This window comes from Trachurus japonicus, chromosome 13 (genome assembly GCF_045865225.1).
Source record: "Trachurus japonicus isolate A0001 chromosome 13, Traja_1.0".
In the NCBI taxonomy this organism is placed as follows: domain Eukaryota; kingdom Metazoa; phylum Chordata; class Actinopteri; order Carangiformes; family Carangidae; genus Trachurus; species Trachurus japonicus.
Window position 1 is genome coordinate 25974717 of NC_140919.1, and position 16499 is coordinate 25991215.

The 16499-nt window shown below is 42.4% G+C and overlaps 2 protein-coding genes across 3 annotated transcripts; one reads left to right on the forward strand and one right to left on the reverse strand.

Annotated features, from left to right (window-relative positions):
• The first annotated feature begins 1551 nt into the window (after positions 1–1551).
• On the forward strand, positions 1552–8765 carry slc46a1 (solute carrier family 46 member 1). 2 transcript variants are annotated; one of them, XR_015037474.1, is made up of 7 exons: positions 1555–1933; positions 3027–3418; positions 3523–4001; positions 4638–4721; positions 4913–5069; positions 5227–5348; positions 8635–8765. XR_015037474.1 is itself a non-coding variant. In XM_085795561.1 (6 exons), exons 1-6 carry the CDS (start codon positions 1595–1597, stop codon positions 5279–5281), a joined length of 1506 nt encoding a protein of 501 aa, XP_085651687.1. In that variant the 5' UTR covers positions 1552–1594; the 3' UTR covers positions 5282–5424. The 2 variants fall into 2 exon arrangements, 1 of the variants encoding a protein (XP_085651687.1); XM_085795561.1 differs by lacking the exon at positions 8635–8765 and having other exon boundaries at positions 1552–1933; positions 5227–5424.
• Positions 8766–9763: 998 nt separating this feature from the next.
• Positions 9764–14887, reverse strand: sarm1 (sterile alpha and TIR motif containing 1). The gene is made up of 7 exons (XM_085795560.1): positions 14086–14887; positions 12566–13184; positions 12255–12467; positions 11640–12154; positions 11330–11519; positions 10760–10881; positions 9764–10556 (listed from the first exon to the last, which is right to left on the reverse strand). The coding sequence occupies exons 1-7, from the start codon at positions 14574–14576 to the stop codon at positions 10427–10429; spliced, it is 2280 nt and encodes a 759-aa protein (XP_085651686.1). The 5' UTR covers positions 14577–14887; the 3' UTR covers positions 9764–10426.
• Between the last annotated feature and the right edge of the window lie 1612 nt (positions 14888–16499).

Sequence of the window (16499 nt, forward strand, 5' to 3'; positions counted from 1 at the left end):
TTTGGCTCATATAAAAACACTAAAAAAACAAACATTAAAAAACAAAAACGTTGTGCAATCATGCTTAAAAGGAGGATGGGGGCTGTTAAAAGCAGAAAAGTGTTCAAATTATTCATGTTTCAAATGTATCATGAAAGCTTTCAGTAAGGTTCACACACAACTTCATGAATGATTTAATCGGGCTAAATAGGATTATTACCACGACAAGTCAGGCATGAAAGCAAATGTGACAACAACATTCAAAGCATTCGAGACAAAACAAAACTTTTGCCAACCTCTCGAGTTGACTGATCTTTGTTTTCATTTTCAACATTGCTCTATAGGTAATTGTTTCCGTCCAAGTCGACCTGAGCAGTAGGCTACTAAGGTGTGCTTACATTAGCAGAAGTGACAAGGACTTCCTCATGAATAAGACTGACTGGTTACACTACACAATTGAAGACATCTGTGAAACAACAGTTGAAATATGATAACAATCCACTCATTTACAACAACTTCTATATTTTGTACAATAAACAAGACTTGAACACTGTCCTCTATTTCTTCTTTGTTTAAACACTGTGCATGTGTGTGTTACATAACAAACAACAAACACCTTCAATAAGATCTGAGGGTTGATAACAGTAATGTTTTAACATGCATCATAGCTTAAGATCAACTTCAACTTAATTTGCGTCCCAAAGGGCAATTTAATTTTGCAACTACACAGGGAAAGACAGACACACATATAGGCTATACTGCAATCAACAACAAGGATGATCAATAACAGTGAATGTAATTTAATAAGAGGATAACACTAGGCTACATGCTAAAGGGCCGACCATCTCCTCCCTGGCCAGGATTTAAAATAGATATGACTGTGGGGATCAAGGATAAAGGAGGATTAAGATGTACAGTCACAAAACTTAAGTGTAGTTCACCTCTTTGTCCACGTGGCGTTGCTGACTCCACACCTTTGCTGCGTTCGAGACAACTCGGACCTCGGAACTTAAAAGTGCTCATGTCGGCAAAGCTCCCACTCGTGGAAGTCGGAGAGAAAAACAACAACCCGGCTTTACCCGAGAATCAGTCGTCTGACGTCACACAGCAATCTTCACCCACGCAGAACCACCGTCAATGGTAAAACATCAATTATGTATAGCCTACTTACGATGGCAGACCTACCTACTGATGTTGTGGAACACAGTAAAAAATTAATGTAGTCATTTCTCTTCGATTTTAAATGATCTGTTTCATTATTTTTTTTAAATGCTTATTATTTTTTAATTGTTTTGTGTCCATTGTAATATTTCAATTCCTTGTGTGAAGCATTTTGAATGCAAAGTCGAACGCTTTGAAGTCGGAAATCTGAGTTTTCAACTGGGAGACTCCCAGTTCCGAGTTGTCTCGAACGCAGCATTCATGTGTTTTGAGTATCGCTTCCTTTACTTCACTGAGCTGACAGATAAGTTAACGGCGTCAAGCTCCTCTTGTTTTAACACCAGCGGCGTAAACACGTAACAGAAAGCGGCAGAGGGCCGGGGGGTTGTGTAAGTTACACACACACAGTTAGTAACGTTGACGCTGTGCATGTTTACAGTTGACCCAGTTGGACATGGACGAGTCGGACACCGCAGCCATCCTCCCCGGTGATGTGCTCGGTGCCGCCGCCGCATCAGCGGCCGAACAACCGTCGGACCCGCGCGGCCACAAGGAAGACGAGGCCGACGTCACAGCCACACGCTCCGTGCGGCCGCCGCGTGCTGCATGCTGCTCGCGGCTCCCACCGGTGACCGTGGAGCCGGTGTTGTTTCTCTCCATGTTTTCCCTGGCCCTGCAGGCGCCCCTGTCCACGCAGTACCTGTGGGACCGTATCAGCGAGGACCTCGGCTACAACGGCACCAAGCCGTCGGAGTGCGGCAACGGCTCCGTCACACCGGACCCCGTTCAGAAGGTAACGGCGGTCAACGGCTGTAAACGGCTGAGTCAAAACCATGGTCAAAACCGCGTGCACAATGCAGCTGGAGTAGTGCAGCTGTTGGCCACACCTGTTGGGTGAATGAGAGGAAAATCAGTGTCACATTGTTACCCTTTTTTAGTTTCCAAAAGTTTGAATACCAAATATTTATTTATTTTGACACTCCCCTCCTCAGCCAGTCTAGATTTGACATACTACTAGGTGTTGTGGTTTTTCATCCAGCCTAGACCTGTTGTGATGGGTTGGGAAATCAATGTCATGGCCTTTTTTGTTTTGTAACTCCCTGATCGAATGATGTACAGTAGCCTACCAGTCAAAAGTTTGGACACACCTTCTTATTCAATGGTCTTTCTTTATTTTTTTAAATAACTTTTATAACTTTGTAATCTACATTGTAAATTCATATGTTACACATTAAAGCTATGAAGGGGCACACATTGAATTATTCAGCAAACACAAAAGTTTCCATTAAAACAAAAGCGTTATCTGTCACCTAACCTAAACCCGATTGAGATGGATTGGGATGAGTTGGACCGCAGAGTGAAGGTAACACATCCAACAAGTGCCAGTCATCTCTGGGAACTCATTCAAGACTGTTAGAAAACCGCTCCAGGTGACGACCTCATAAAGCTTGATGACAGGAATAAAAGTGTGCATAGCTGTCATCAAAGCAAAAGGTGGCTACTTCGAAAGAATCTAAAATCTAAAACATATCTGCTTTGTGTTAGTCTGGGGCCGTTGACTCGCTGTTTTGGTAGGAAACGATCCAGGGCGAGAGAGACAGACCTTTCCTTCAAAATAAAAGCACCAAGCTAATAAAATGTGATAAAACTCTTTAATTTAAGGAATATAATTTACAAGCTCTTCGCTTGTCTGAAGAGCCTGGTGATGTGAGGCTAGCTTTGTGTAACACATTTTAGTTGACCACATAATCCCATATGTGTTCCATCGTAGTTTTGATGTCTTCAGTTTGAATCTACAATGTAGAAGGTAATAAAAAATAAAGAAAAAAACATGAGAAGCTGCATGTGTCCAGACTTTTGACTGGCAGTGTATGTATTTTTGTCAGGAGGTGGAAACCTTGACAGCCCACTGGAACCTGTACATCAGCCTCGCAGGCTTCTCTGTCAGCCTGCTGGTGGTGCCTTTCCTGGGCTCCTGGAGCGACCTCGCAGGACGCAGGCCCGTCCTCATCCTCCCCAACCTCGGCCTGGCTCTGCAAGCGGTGGTTTACCTCATGGTCATGTACCTGAAGCTGCCCGTGGTCTACTTTCTAGTGGGCAGGTTGCTGAGTGGCCTTTCGGGTGACTTCAATGCCATCCTTGCTGGCTGCTTCGCCTACGTGGCTGATGTCAGCGACAGAAAGTCCCGCACCTTCAGGGTGGCCGTGCTGGAGGCCTGTCTGGGTCTGTCGGGGATGCTGGCCAGCATTATCGGAGGGCAGTGGCGGCGTGCACAAGGGTAAAGATAGAAGAGAGAAGCATCTTTTTTTGCACAACTCGTCTTTGCTCAGACTCGAAATCTTTTCTAACTTTTCTAACATCCATGTTTATGTCTGTTAATAGATACATCAACCCGTTCTGGCTGGTCCTTGCCACCAACTTGGCCGCGGCTCTGTACGCCTACCTCTTTGTTCGAGAGTCCGTCCTGCCAGACCCGAGTGCAAAGCTGCTTACCGTTCGCCACCACAAGGCCGTCTGGCACCTCTACTCAACAGGAGGCAGCAGCAGTGAGGCTGGTGGAAGACTTCACAGATGCAAGCTGTGGCTTTACACACTGTGTTTCTTTCTGGTGGTAAGTGTGCACTCGGGCAGCAGGGAGCTGTATGTGTTGTATGAGCTGAGCTCGCCGCTGTGCTGGGGGTCGGCCCTCATTGGCTACGGATCAGCAGCTCAGCACCTGGCCTACCTGAGCAGTCTGCTCGGGTTGAAGATCATGCAGCGCTGCCTGGAGGACTCCTGGGTGGCTCTGGTGGGCCTGGCCTCCAATATAACTGGACTGGTGGTCTTCTCTGTCGCTAACACCACCCAACTCATGTTCACAGGTGAGAAACTTCGGAGTGAGATGATATCCTCAAGATGTTTTGCATACACCTAGTGGGAAAAAAAAACAAACATCCTTTATGAGACATCGTGTTGCGTGTAAAATTATTTCCTCTGTCACGCCTCGCAGTAAAATTACAATTTGTACTGAGCTTTCATTTTTTATGACCTTGCAGTATCGATATGCCTCTGGTTTAATTATCCTTCATTAGTGCATTTCTAGCCACACCATAGTTTTTAAAAAATGCACTCCGTTTAGCCTTAGGTGAAAATGATCTCACGCTGTCAGACAGATGCTGTAATGAGAACAGCAGAGCAAGTGACAGACTGAACAAGGCGTCAGTTCAGTTCAGTTGCCACTCCACCTGTCCTCTGAGCTATAGGGTCTGTGAAGACATGTCTCTGCTCTTTGTCCTTGGGACTAATTAACATTGTGCACAAAGTTTACACTTGCAATGAATTGAGGGTTTGGGTTTTATAGTAATACACAAACCACTTCAGTACAAAACAAATACAAACATAAAGACGTGTTGTGTTGCTTCTGGAAGTGTTGCTCTTGATTCTTTGACAGAAACATTTTTAACAACTGAACTGACCTGTTGTTGTCAGTAAAGGTGTGTTACTTTGTCTGTCACCAGGTTATGGTCTGTGTTTTCTCTTCATGGCTACGACGCCTGTGCTCAGGTCAAAGCTTTCAAAGTTGGTCGACCCATCAGAGCAAGGTCAGTGACAGATCATGTGCAAAAACTCTACGTGTTCAAAACATGAAACATTATTAGAAGTGATGATTTGAAGATGTTAAAATGCAGCAATGTTGTTTTAATTTAATTGAAACACATGTCTTTTTGTGAGAAGAGACAGCTTTGTGTCCTGCAGGTTGAATACATAATTGTGCATGTGTGTTTTCCTCCAGGTGCCCTGTTCGCTTCTGTCGCCTGCGTGGAGAGCTTGTGTTTTCTGGCAGGAAGCGGTGTCTTTAACTCGCTCTACCCAGCCACGCTGCACTTCATGAAGGGCTTTCCCTTCCTTTTTGCTGCCATTATCCTCTTCATCCCCGCTGGAATAATTGGGTAAATCTGCTCTTGTCTCATTGACTTTTTATTCTCTTGGTTTTTAATGGTGCATTCTGTGGGGAAAAAAGCAGAAAACCTAAACCTAAAATCCATTCTTTTCAAAAAAAAAATCCCTGAGTAAAATATTTACTTTTTTTAATGTTTGTTGTTCTAGGACTCTGCAATGTATAGACCAGAGGAGAGACCACAGAGAAGCCACAGCATCCTGACCTGAAGAAATCCAAAGGGCAGAAACATTTCACGGAGTTGAAGTTCATCTTGGTGTCAGTGTGTGAGGTGAGCAGCTCTGATGCAGAGACAAACATGATGTGTGTCCGTTAGCGGGAACAATCATGACGTTCATCTAACAGGTCACACCAAAGTGATTAAGACCAAAGAATGAAGAATCAGCCTCCTGACTGACATTAGTGGAAAAAACAACCTCTTTCATCTTCATCAGTAAATGCTGGACACTGGGGTTTTGTCAGCTCACCATAGTGTTCACTTATTTCATGGTGACATTTATGCCAATGATGTTATGAACAAGATTCTAGACGTACTTTCATTATGTGATTTACATTTTCAGCACCGAAGAATGTTCCTTACATTTCATTTTTAATTTCTTTACTTTCAACTGTTGAATATCTCACTGCTTTTTTTTAGATGTTAACTAAAAGAGGACATCCTCAGTTATGCACTAAATATTAAAAAGACAAATAAATCTGATTGACAAGAGCTGTGACACTGTTTACGCAGAGAAGGTGGTAAACTTTTCAAGTAAAGGCGTGGACTGTTCGTCCACCTCAAGGTGCAACTGTCCGTCTTTACAGCTTGAGCACTTGGTGTGGAAGTTAGTATGCACAGACTATTCTCAGTGGATTTAACTCTTTCAGTGCAGTACAGTGCATGCCTGCAGCCAAATGTGTCATCGGAGGTTGATGTAACGTTTCAGAACGCCTGACATGGGTGTGGCGTTTAATGACAGTAGGGATCCGTAGGTGAAGTATCCTCCTGCCATGCGTGTCTTGTAGCTGAATGTTTATGATATATTTAGACCATGATTCCATCATTCTGCTTTTTCATATTACCATGGAGTTTAATTTCTTTTATCTGACCATAATACATCATGCCGAAATATTGAAGGAACATTTAACTGGTGACTATTAACATGTTAACACGTGATCGTTTTTAGCTTTCCAGTTTTTACGGTTTGATTATCACTTACACAAATTTTATACAGTGTTCACTTACTAATCTTCAATGTACACTGTCATGAAAAATATCAAAATGCGTTATTGTCTTATACAGGAAATGATACACATTGAAATAGATGTGAGGGTGGATATCTGAAGATGGATCATGTTTTTCCTGACATCTAATACCTATTTCATTTTCCACTTTTTTTTTTTTCCACCGTTTCAGCATTGTGCACAATTTATTTAGATTCAGAAATCAGGTGTATTTTGTTTACAAGTCACTGCTTTGATTATACTTGGTACTTTTCCAGTGTACTCCAAGTCTGCTTGAAATGGTGTGAAGTGCGGTATACTAACACATTCTGTTGGCTTGTTAACACAATACTTAGGGGCCGTTTACACGAAGACGCTTGCGAGTAAAGACGATAAAATATTTTATCGGAAGTGCCTTTCGTTTATATGGTGACGGCGTTTTTGGGGCTTGAAGACGCAAAAATCTCAAACCACCCCTGAAAGTGGAAAAGTTGAATACGCTCCAGCGCAGCGTCTCCGCCTAAACAGGCCAAGACGCAAAACTGGCTCAGATCTGCTGTTTTTTTTTTTTTTTTTTTTTTTTTTCAGATCTGCTGTTCTGCTCACGTCAAGTCGGCGTGTTGACGTCACGATACAAACAAACATGTCGGATTACATCCACCCTTCAGACCTGCAGGCTACTTTGGCCGCAATAACTACAATTATACAACAGTTAGTTCCGACAGGTCCCAACCGAGCAATTTGATTGGACAAGAGACGTTCCATGAGTGCTGATATACAGTATAACAGCACTGCAACCTTTTACGGTCGTTATCACTCCGCTGTTCAGCAGTGGACAGAAGCTAAGCTATAATGGAGCTAAGTCAGAGCCAGGCTCCCCATACAGGAGCTGCCCCATCTCTCTGCTGCTACTACAGTTAGAAACGGACCTGAACATTAAAACCTGGACCTGACCTGGTCCGTCTAATTGGAGATAAATCTCTACTAAACCCGGCTGGAAAAAAATCGCCGCGGGGCAACTACGTTTTGACGGCGATGTGTTTTGATATTAGCTTTAGCTGTTGTTAGCCACGTAGCTCAGCTACTTAGCTTCAACTGTGTTTATAATGATTACATAGCAGATAAACAAATGTAATACGGTATCGATAACGTCTCTGTCTGTCTTCACGCTGGTCCTGTTGCTCCGGTGCTGATCAGACACGGGCTCAGAACCAGAACCAGCACTGAAGCAGCTCGGTGGAAAACCTAGCAGCTAGTAGCAAGCTAGTATGAAATGTTTATGTGTTGCCTGGCAACAGCCTTGTCTCCCTTCCAGTTGCGGAACTATTTCTGTTGGCGGAGCCAAATAAATGATTAAATAAACAAACAAATCATAATCTCTTGTAGTTTATTACTGTTCTAAAATGCGCACGTAGCACTGTTGTATAAAAGCAATATCACACTGGAGGTCGTGCTGTTGTTAGCTGTAGCCATGTTTTCCTTTTCTGATTTCTCGGCACAGTGACGAAAAGAAGGAAGGTTCTACGCATGCGCGTACGCATCGCGGCGTTTGTGACAGCACCACCTAGTGGTCTGGCGTGCATTAGCAATGGATTTGTACACACTTTTGCGTCTCCGTATGCACACAGATTTCCTCCCGAGAACGCTCGTGTAGACGCGAAATAAAAAGTGAAGACGCGACGCCACTTTTGCGTCTTCTGTTCACACCGTCTTCGTGTAAACCTAGTCTAATAATGTTGGCCCAAATGGGTCCAGTACTTTTTGCACGATTCTGCTGATAAACAAGCAGATATATGAAAACATGACCTCATTGGCCAAGGCAAATGTAATCTAGAAATAAATTATGATGTATTTTTATTATAGGTTAAGATAAGATTTTATCGAGCCCTGGGGGAGAAATTCACAAGTTACTTAGTATATCAAGTAATTTAACTGCACTCCAGTTATTACATTTGAATAATAATAATAACAATAACATTATTCTGAAACAGTTTGTTCTGCAGAATGAGCAGTTCTGTTTGGTACTGTATTTTTGATGCTAAAATTTTTGTACTTTTACTTGTGTCAAATTTTGATTAATATTTTTATTCTGTGGCATTAGTAACTTTACTTGCAGATCGTCTTTTTTTGCTAACTTGAGCTGAGCGCTAGCCACGCCTGACGTGTTAGAAATGGTCCATAAAACCATCAACCTCTCAAACAAAGTCATTACCAAAAGATCCATGAGTAGGCAGAGAGTTCATGTTTAAACCCAGTAACAGTGCTCCACAGCAGAGAGGGCATAACTGCCACAGCAAGCAGGGATTACTTAGTTGCACCTTCCTCCCTCCCTCCCTCTTTTTCCTATAAAACAGATAGCACAGTCCAAACTCCCTGAAGAGTCCCCCTCCCCACTACTACCACAAACAACACTGGATAGTCCCTGAGCACAGGCCCACAGCCAACATGCACGCAGGGGTCATGTCCTTGTTGCATATTGAGGAAACAAGAGCTGCCAAATCAGCTTTAAAACTCACAAAGGGAAGTTACAAGGTTAAGTGAAGCATTAACCAAACTGCTGTGAATTGATCTGCATGAAGATTATTTTTGACACTGGACAGCAGTTCACAGATCATGTGATCAAAGGCTGTCCTATGCGATCAAACTGACCTGTGGTGTTGTCAAAACCACTGCAATATTATAAATTACAATAATTTTATTTATTGGAATAAAGATGGATTATTTTGCATCATATTTTTTTTAAGATCATGAATTTGTGTCTGATTGCATGCTACATGTAATTAAGTCAACTTCAAATAAAGAATTTCAGTGTTAAATTTTGGCAAAGCATTTTATTTTGTATTTTGTAAACAAAATCATGTTTGTTTCACAAGGAGATTAGAAACACACAATGATAAAAATAAAAAAAATGAAGTCCTGGACTGACAGTTTAACAAAGTCAATAAACATAGATTGAATAAATTCTGTGAAGTGAATATTGAAGGAAAACAATAGTAAGGTAAACTCAGATAAAATCCCTACACAACAGTTTTTGCATTTAGGCTATAGTAATGCAATTAAAATCCAGATGAGTGCTTTGGTTAATTTGAAATATTTGACTCTGAGATTTATGTCGGTATCATCAAAGCAGGATGTCTTTTTTCTTGCAGCTTTACGTACATAGCTGGAAGACATTATTTGCAACTGTCTTATTTTCACAAGCCTCAGTGTATCACATTGCTGAAAGTTGTTTTTTCTCTCTACTTGTCCTATTCAGATGTTTCTACTGACATATCAGTTACAAGACGGATAAATAATTACTAAACAGACTTAACACTTGTAAATAAAACCTCGAGTCAACATTATTAAATCATAGTTTAATGTTTGCACTATGTTGCAACAGCAGCCAACAAGACACGCATTTAATAGTTAACATTTTACAGGAGGTACCAGTGAATTTTTGAGCGTTGTAAGTTAATGTACGTTCAAAGATAATTATTTTTGCCCACTTTGCAGAAGGAAGGAAATCTTTAATACTATATGCATGTTTTCCATTGTCTGCACAATCATTTAATCTATACTTGGTTAAATTAGGTGCTCAGTTATACAGTATGTAGTTCATATTTTTTTGTACAGTATGTCTCCAGGAATCCGGAAACCAATTCAGTACTGGGAAAGGTTTCTAGTCTATCACAACCGAAACAAAAAAACAGCACAAATAATTAAAATAGAGAGAGGCCTGCTTTGGTTCTGTGATTGTTTTGTATATAAATAAAAGATGAATGCATATGTAATCCATGATGACTGAAGTGTTAGTAGAGGCCTTTGCTATTGATGTTTTTGCTGGATGCCAGTGGCGGCTGATCTACACAGTTCTTTTCCTGAGAGTAAAGAGGCGTATATCGGACCTGATTACACATAAACACAGCAGTGTGCGGATACTAACATTAAAGGCTTAGAGTTCAATACATACAATTCAACTCCCTTTTTTAAAATCCCATTTCCAATATATAGCATTACGTCTAGTTTATACTATTTTTTTAATGTGAGCATGTCATCCAAACATAATCAAATTCACGTGCATTGGGGCGGAGCAGGGGAAGCTGCCGGCCAGTTCACCTTAGGCCATGTGGAATTTGGCATCATTAAAAGTTAATATAGCTGAGTTTAAACTTTGCTTGCGTCACATTTCTTTTTCTCCCCTTTGGAGGCATTTGGACCATCAAGTAGGTCTTGGTGCCCTTTTAGAAAGCGAAGGATCTTCTCGATGGTGGCCTCCTGATATTCATGGGACCATCTGTGTAAGAAGAAGGACATTTTACAAATCTTGTTACTTGTCACAGTCAGACAATAAATGGTTACCCCATGTATTGATAAAATATTAATGGAAAAAAATGTTAGGCTCTGAAAAATTAATAATGTTTGCGCGAAGACACACAACCACCCTGGAGCGATAGAGATTTCCCCCCTCGGAGCCATGTGGTGAACACTGTTACTCACTTGATGCCATTGAAGTTGAGTATTGCTCTCATGTCCTCTGGCAGAGACATGGGGTCCGGCCACGAAAAATAATCTGTGACAGGAACTATGTTCTTCTTACAGGCCAGGGCCGTGACTATCTCCTGGAAGATAAACAATCATTTATTTGAGCCTGTGAGCTGCAAAAATGTGTAAATGAACAAATAAACATAATCATTTATTTGAAAAATTAAGTAAAAAGAAAACAAACAGCATCTGATTACTTGATTTTCATTTTGATTATTCACTATAAATTCATCTAACAGTTGTTCTTGGGAATATTAATGTGAGCTCATGTGCTTTTAATTTTTCAGGTATTCTTCAAACAATAGCAGTCATATTTGCAGTCCTTGTTGCTAGGGAAAGAAACACCCATTATGTAAAGCTAACAGTAGAGTAGATAATAGAGAATTTAATTAATAGAGAAAGAGGTATACGATTTGCCCAAATTCTTGAATCAAGATCATGACCGTTTTAAATCTTAGCCAAAGCGAGACCTGACATTTCAGCATGATGTCCCTCCCTCCTTTTAGAGAATGGAAAACCTCTCACCTTATGCACCCAGTCTTTCATGGCAGTGTCACCCATGCACTTGTCCAGCGCGTTTGCGGACAGAACCAGGATGAAGTTACGCGCCCGCTGTACGCTCTGAATCAGTTTGTCCTCAAATTTACCGGCCTCCAGTTTCTCCACATCGATGAAGACGCTGTATCCTCGAACCTGCAGGTGCACCTTCAGAAGGCTTCAAGAAGAAAAGAGAAAACAAAAAAACAAAAGAATAAAGACACAAACTTTATTTTTACCTTCATGCCTGGAACTTCTGCTTCATCTCCTCTCACAGTAATTGTGTTCCAGTTCTTACCTTGCCAGTTGAGAGCCAGTGGTTCGACGGTAGCTTATGAAGACGTCGGGTCCTGAAGGCTGGGCGTCTGTGTGGCAGGGTCTCAGAGGCCTGCGGCTGGCGGACAGGATCTTAGCCCTGTGGACTCCGTTGTCTACGCTGCAGTCCTGCAGGAGCTGCACATCGGTGAGGTTCTGCACACAGTTGCGATCCACTCCTGACTGGACCAAACCATAGGTGTACTGACGGAAACGAGGGTCCACCTCAGCCAGCCAGTCAGCCATGTTGTTCGGGTCACACGTGGAGTAGTTGGCGTATGTTTTCAATACACGCAGGTCTCTCAGAAACCTGGAGAGTTCAATTAAAATGATGCATGAGAGCTTTTTTTTTTTTTGCTTTTCCTGAAACCCTTGCGTTGAAGGGTTGTTTTTTTTACCCACTTGCCTTTTTCGGGTGAGAGTTGTAGTCATGCCCAGATCACTGATCAGATCCTGGTCTGTGATGTTCAGCAGGAGGTCTCCATCCACCTGCAGCTCCTATATAATAAGGAAAATAAAAATATCAGACAATCTATTAAAGTGGAGTTTTAGAGGAATGGCTGCTCATGATTCATCATGACTCGGGTATTTTACCCACCTGGAAACGGTCGCAGTAGCTGCTGAAACCAACCTGCTGCAGCCACCTCTGCACCTCAAAGGTTTTCCAGTTAGGAACGCATGACAGGATACGTTTTGGCACTTCCTCTCCCATCATACTCAGCGCCCGCTTTGCAAGGCTACAGGCCGTGCCATTACTGGAGTACATGGCGATTTTTTTAAGGCTCTGCACCGCTCCAATCTCTTGAAATATCTTGAGATAGAGGACAAAGGAGAACTCAGTGAAAATAAAGCTACCATACAGCACTGCTTATACTTCTGAGCTCTATACAAGTTGGACAGTGATTGTACCTTGGTGTTGCGCTGGCGAGACTTGATGCTGGCCTCGACGCAAAGGTAAAAGGCCGCGATGCACTTTCCCTCCACTCTTGTGCCATCCAGTAATGGCAAGAGGTGCTGCAGATCAGATGCTGTCCTTCCCTGCATGCTGTCTGCACTGTCCAATAAACTGCGGGCAAAGTCATCTGGGTCCAAAGACGCAATGAACGGCTCCACCAGCTCCAAGGTCCCAGATTTCACCACCTCCTTCTCAATTTCTCTGTTCGCAGCCAACACAGTCACGGCCAGGCAGGCGTGGAACCGAATGAGTTCGTCCTCTTTGGAAAAAGCCAGGGGGAAAAGCCACTCGGCTGCCTGTTTCTCAATCATCCACCTCTGGCAGTGATGGCCTCCATACATGGCACAGTTGGCCAGGGCCACAGCGCAGTGTCGCAGCACAGTGGGATCTGTGCCCCGGCACCAGAAGAGGAGGGCGTCCAGGGCGCCGTTAGTGATGAGGTGGACGGACGTCTCCTCGGTGTGTTTGAACATGTGCTCCAGGATCCCAGAGACACTGCGAGCCAGCTGGGCGTCTTCCTGCTGTCGGCTCAGGTTGAGGACGACCCCTAGACCCATACGTGCTACATAATCTCTGTCAATGGAAATGTAGACATGATGAAGACAAAAATGTACTTCTATAATCTTGTAGGTAGAGTGATAGACATTTTCTCCATCTCCTCAAAATTGGAAACAGATTTTGTTAGTGTATCCTAAATATTATTGCTAGCCTAAGTGATTTTATCCTCCAAATTATCGTATCTGGGTTTTTTTATTATTCTATTCTAATGGAGCTGCTGTGACACAATAATTTCCTTCAAAGGATTGATAAAGTTCTATTCTATGCTAAAGATTATCAATAAATAAGGGGGAAACAGATAGATAGATAGATAGATAGATAGATAGATAGATAGATAGATAGATAGATAGATAGATAGATAGATAGATAGATAGATAGACAGACAGACATAACTTTATTAATCCCTTAGGAAATTCTTCTGCCAGGATGCTCCAAAAGGAAAAGTGCAAGGAAGATAATAGGATACAAATAGGAAGTATATGATAAATACTGTGCTACATAATTTGAGTGCAATACATAATTTAAAAATTATATAATACTAATGCAAAAAGGCCAAAACACAATTTAAAATTTAAAAATGAGGTGTGTTGTTGTGCTTGGACATATAAGAATCAGAAATGTTTTTATTGCCAAGAGCAAAAAGGTCACTTTACAGCACAAGGCACTTGACGTTGTGTCAGATGCAGACACAAACATTACAAAAAGTCAGCATGCAGAAACAATTAGACAATTCAAAATAATTTGAATTTATGTATTCATGTGTACAACAAAATAACTGTCTAACATCATATCAATTGATCATTAAAATATCCAGTAGGCCTCATTGATTTTCATTGCAGTGTTGTTGTATTCTGTTGTAGAGTGTTTAAGTTTCCATGTCATTTTGTCCACCCTTGTGCACTAGTCTGTAGCCTACCTGTTGTCTGAGATCAGGATCTGCTCCAGCAGTTTAGCAGACTCGTATGTGATCTCCACAGCAGGTGTCTCCTGGAGCTGAAGCAGCAGCTCCAGGCCTCCATCCAGTCGGATCCTGTTGCAGATCTCCTCGGCCACTTGACGACCCACAGTGGGCAAAACCCAGGCCTCCTCCACCAGCTGGAAGATCTCCGCGATGGCCTTGCGGGTCTCCTCTGACTCACTGGTTTCTTTGGCTGTCTTCAGCCTCCTAATGGCGGAGCGCAGCGGGGGGAGCGAGGTGTCCAACACCGCCTTAACGTCGGCATTGATTCCCGGAGAGACTGCTCTGGGGTCTGATCCGGATCCAGATCCAGATCCAGATCCGGACCCGCTCCTCCCTCTCTGCCGCCAGCTGGCATAATCCGGGACGGTTAGCCTCTCAGAGCTGAACATGATGATGGTGAAATGTCGAGAAAGCCTCCACAGGAAGAGCGTCAGAGAAAAGATCATCTACCGGCACAGACAAGTGTGGATGTCCGCTGGCCTTCAGTGCTGCAGTGTGTTTGTTTACAAAGGCCTGACAGTGACAGCGATCCTGTCACTTAACATCCGGTCTTGTAAACACAGGCGACTCCCACAGATGCGTCCAGTCAAAAGGCCTGAGCTGGAAATCAAAAGTGACAGTTTTCACCACATTGCATCATCTCCCACTGGATGTCATCCTTGGCTCGGGGCCCACGAAGACTCATAAGCAGATCCTGAGCAGGTTAGATGGTGTTTACGCACAGTCCTCCTCCCCTCACAGCTGCTGTGTTGCCTCCTTCATCCCAACGACCGGTACCTATTATAGCATCACTGTGAAGGAGTGTAGCCTACTTAAAGGGGCGAGATCTCAGCGCGCTCACAGCAAATCCCACTCGTCCACCGGAGAAGAATGACAACTTTTGTCTGCTTCTCCTCTTGCGTTCATAAAGGTTTCGCAGACAAAGAAGGCCTGTTCATCCCAAGCAGTTTCTATTTTCCTTCCACCGCGTCTACTCTTTTTCTCGGCAAAGATAATAAATGTGACACCGCCGCTCCCCTGCTCAGCTCTTCATCTACCGCATCTGTGGGTCAGTGTCCGCAGACTGGATGTTCAGGGGGTTTGAGGTCTGCACCGCCCACCGGCTACGAAAACTGCCGGTGATGTAGAAGAAATGAAGCACCCCCTCCTCTCCTCTCCTCTCTTCTCTCCTCTCCTCCCTGCATCACCGCCGGATGAGAGGATGGATGTGCGTCTATGATGTGCGTCAACACCACCGCCCCCTGCTGGAGGAACTGGAGATAAAACACTGATCGCACCTCCTTTGTTTCTCGAAATGTGCTGTGTGTACAGCAGGGAAAAACAATTTGGTCCCCTGATTTCTGTCCTTATTTCACTTGATCAAATCTAAATTAATTCATAACATCTATGTGATGATATTATTTCTGGATGTTTTGTTGATATTCTGTCTCTCTGTTAAAATAAATTGACCATAAAAACTACAAACTGTCAATTTCTTTGTGGGGGAGCAAACTCATAAAATCAGCAGGGGATCAAATACTTATTTTTGCCACTGTACATGTAAAGAACTATAGATCAGTATTTTTTATATATTTATTTATTTGTTGTTTAAGTTGTTTAAATACGTGTCAAGAATATGGCTGCTAGAAACCTATTCATTCACAGGCACACAGGGGAAATTCACAGCATTAGGAAAACAGCAAAGGTTGCATCAATATATACGGGGCAATAGTATGGATGGATCGAAAATTAAATATACATTGATAAGTAGGCCCTACAAAACAAAAAGACAAATGGAAAGAACAAATATATGGCAACAATGATGTATTCAAAACAACCAGTTCTGATGCACTGTGCATCATGTGTACTCACTGATTTAACTGCAACAGTAATCAGAACTGTTATATTTAGATGGGTCGATATTGCCAATAAGAGTTTGTATGCACATTTAGCCTGTAAATGCAAATACTCAGGATTTTCTGTATTCACAACACTTTAAAAAAAATATCAACAACAAAATGAATGTAGTTTATGAACCCAGTAAGGGTATTATTGATAAAGTAAGTCTCTACCAATAATGCAATGGTTATTTTTGCTGAAACTACCAAAAAAGCATTAAAGTATCACTGTGACCTCATAGTGAAGGTATTGTGTTCTGGGCTATAGCTTCTTTTGAGGATGGGGGAATAATGTCCTCCTTTCTTTTAAAAACTGATGTAAATTTAGTAAGAAGGTTGTAGGTCTGCACTTTTCAATAAAAGTTCAAAGGTCAAGTGGTCAGAGGCCAACAGGCGATCACATGGTTTAAACTTTTGTTTCCTATCGATCTCTTTCCTGCTGTGTGTCTCTGTTTATGCGCTTGAGTAGAAAGAGATTTGCAAATAAGGTTA

Excerpts from the sequence above, each read along its gene's own strand:
- sarm1 (XM_085795560.1), bottom strand. The coding sequence starts at position 14,576 with ATGATCTTTTCTCTGACGCTCTTCCTGTGGAGGCTTTCTCGACATTTC. Across the intron at positions 11,520-11,639 it reads ACTGGCTCTCAACTGGCAAG|CCTTCTGAAGGTGCACCTGC; the intron begins GTAAGAACTGGA and ends TTCTTCTTGAAG. Across the intron at positions 10,557-10,759 it reads CTCAACTTCAATGGCATCAA|ATGGTCCCATGAATATCAGG; the intron begins GTGAGTAACAGT and ends CTTCTTACACAG.
- slc46a1 (XM_085795561.1), top strand. The coding sequence starts at position 1,595 with ATGGACGAGTCGGACACCGCAGCCATCCTCCCCGGTGATGTGCTCGGT. Across the intron at positions 4,722-4,912 it reads GGTCGACCCATCAGAGCAAG|GTGCCCTGTTCGCTTCTGTC; the intron begins GTCAGTGACAGA and ends GTTTTCCTCCAG. Across the intron at positions 5,070-5,226 it reads ATCCCCGCTGGAATAATTGG|GACTCTGCAATGTATAGACC; the intron begins GTAAATCTGCTC and ends TTGTTGTTCTAG.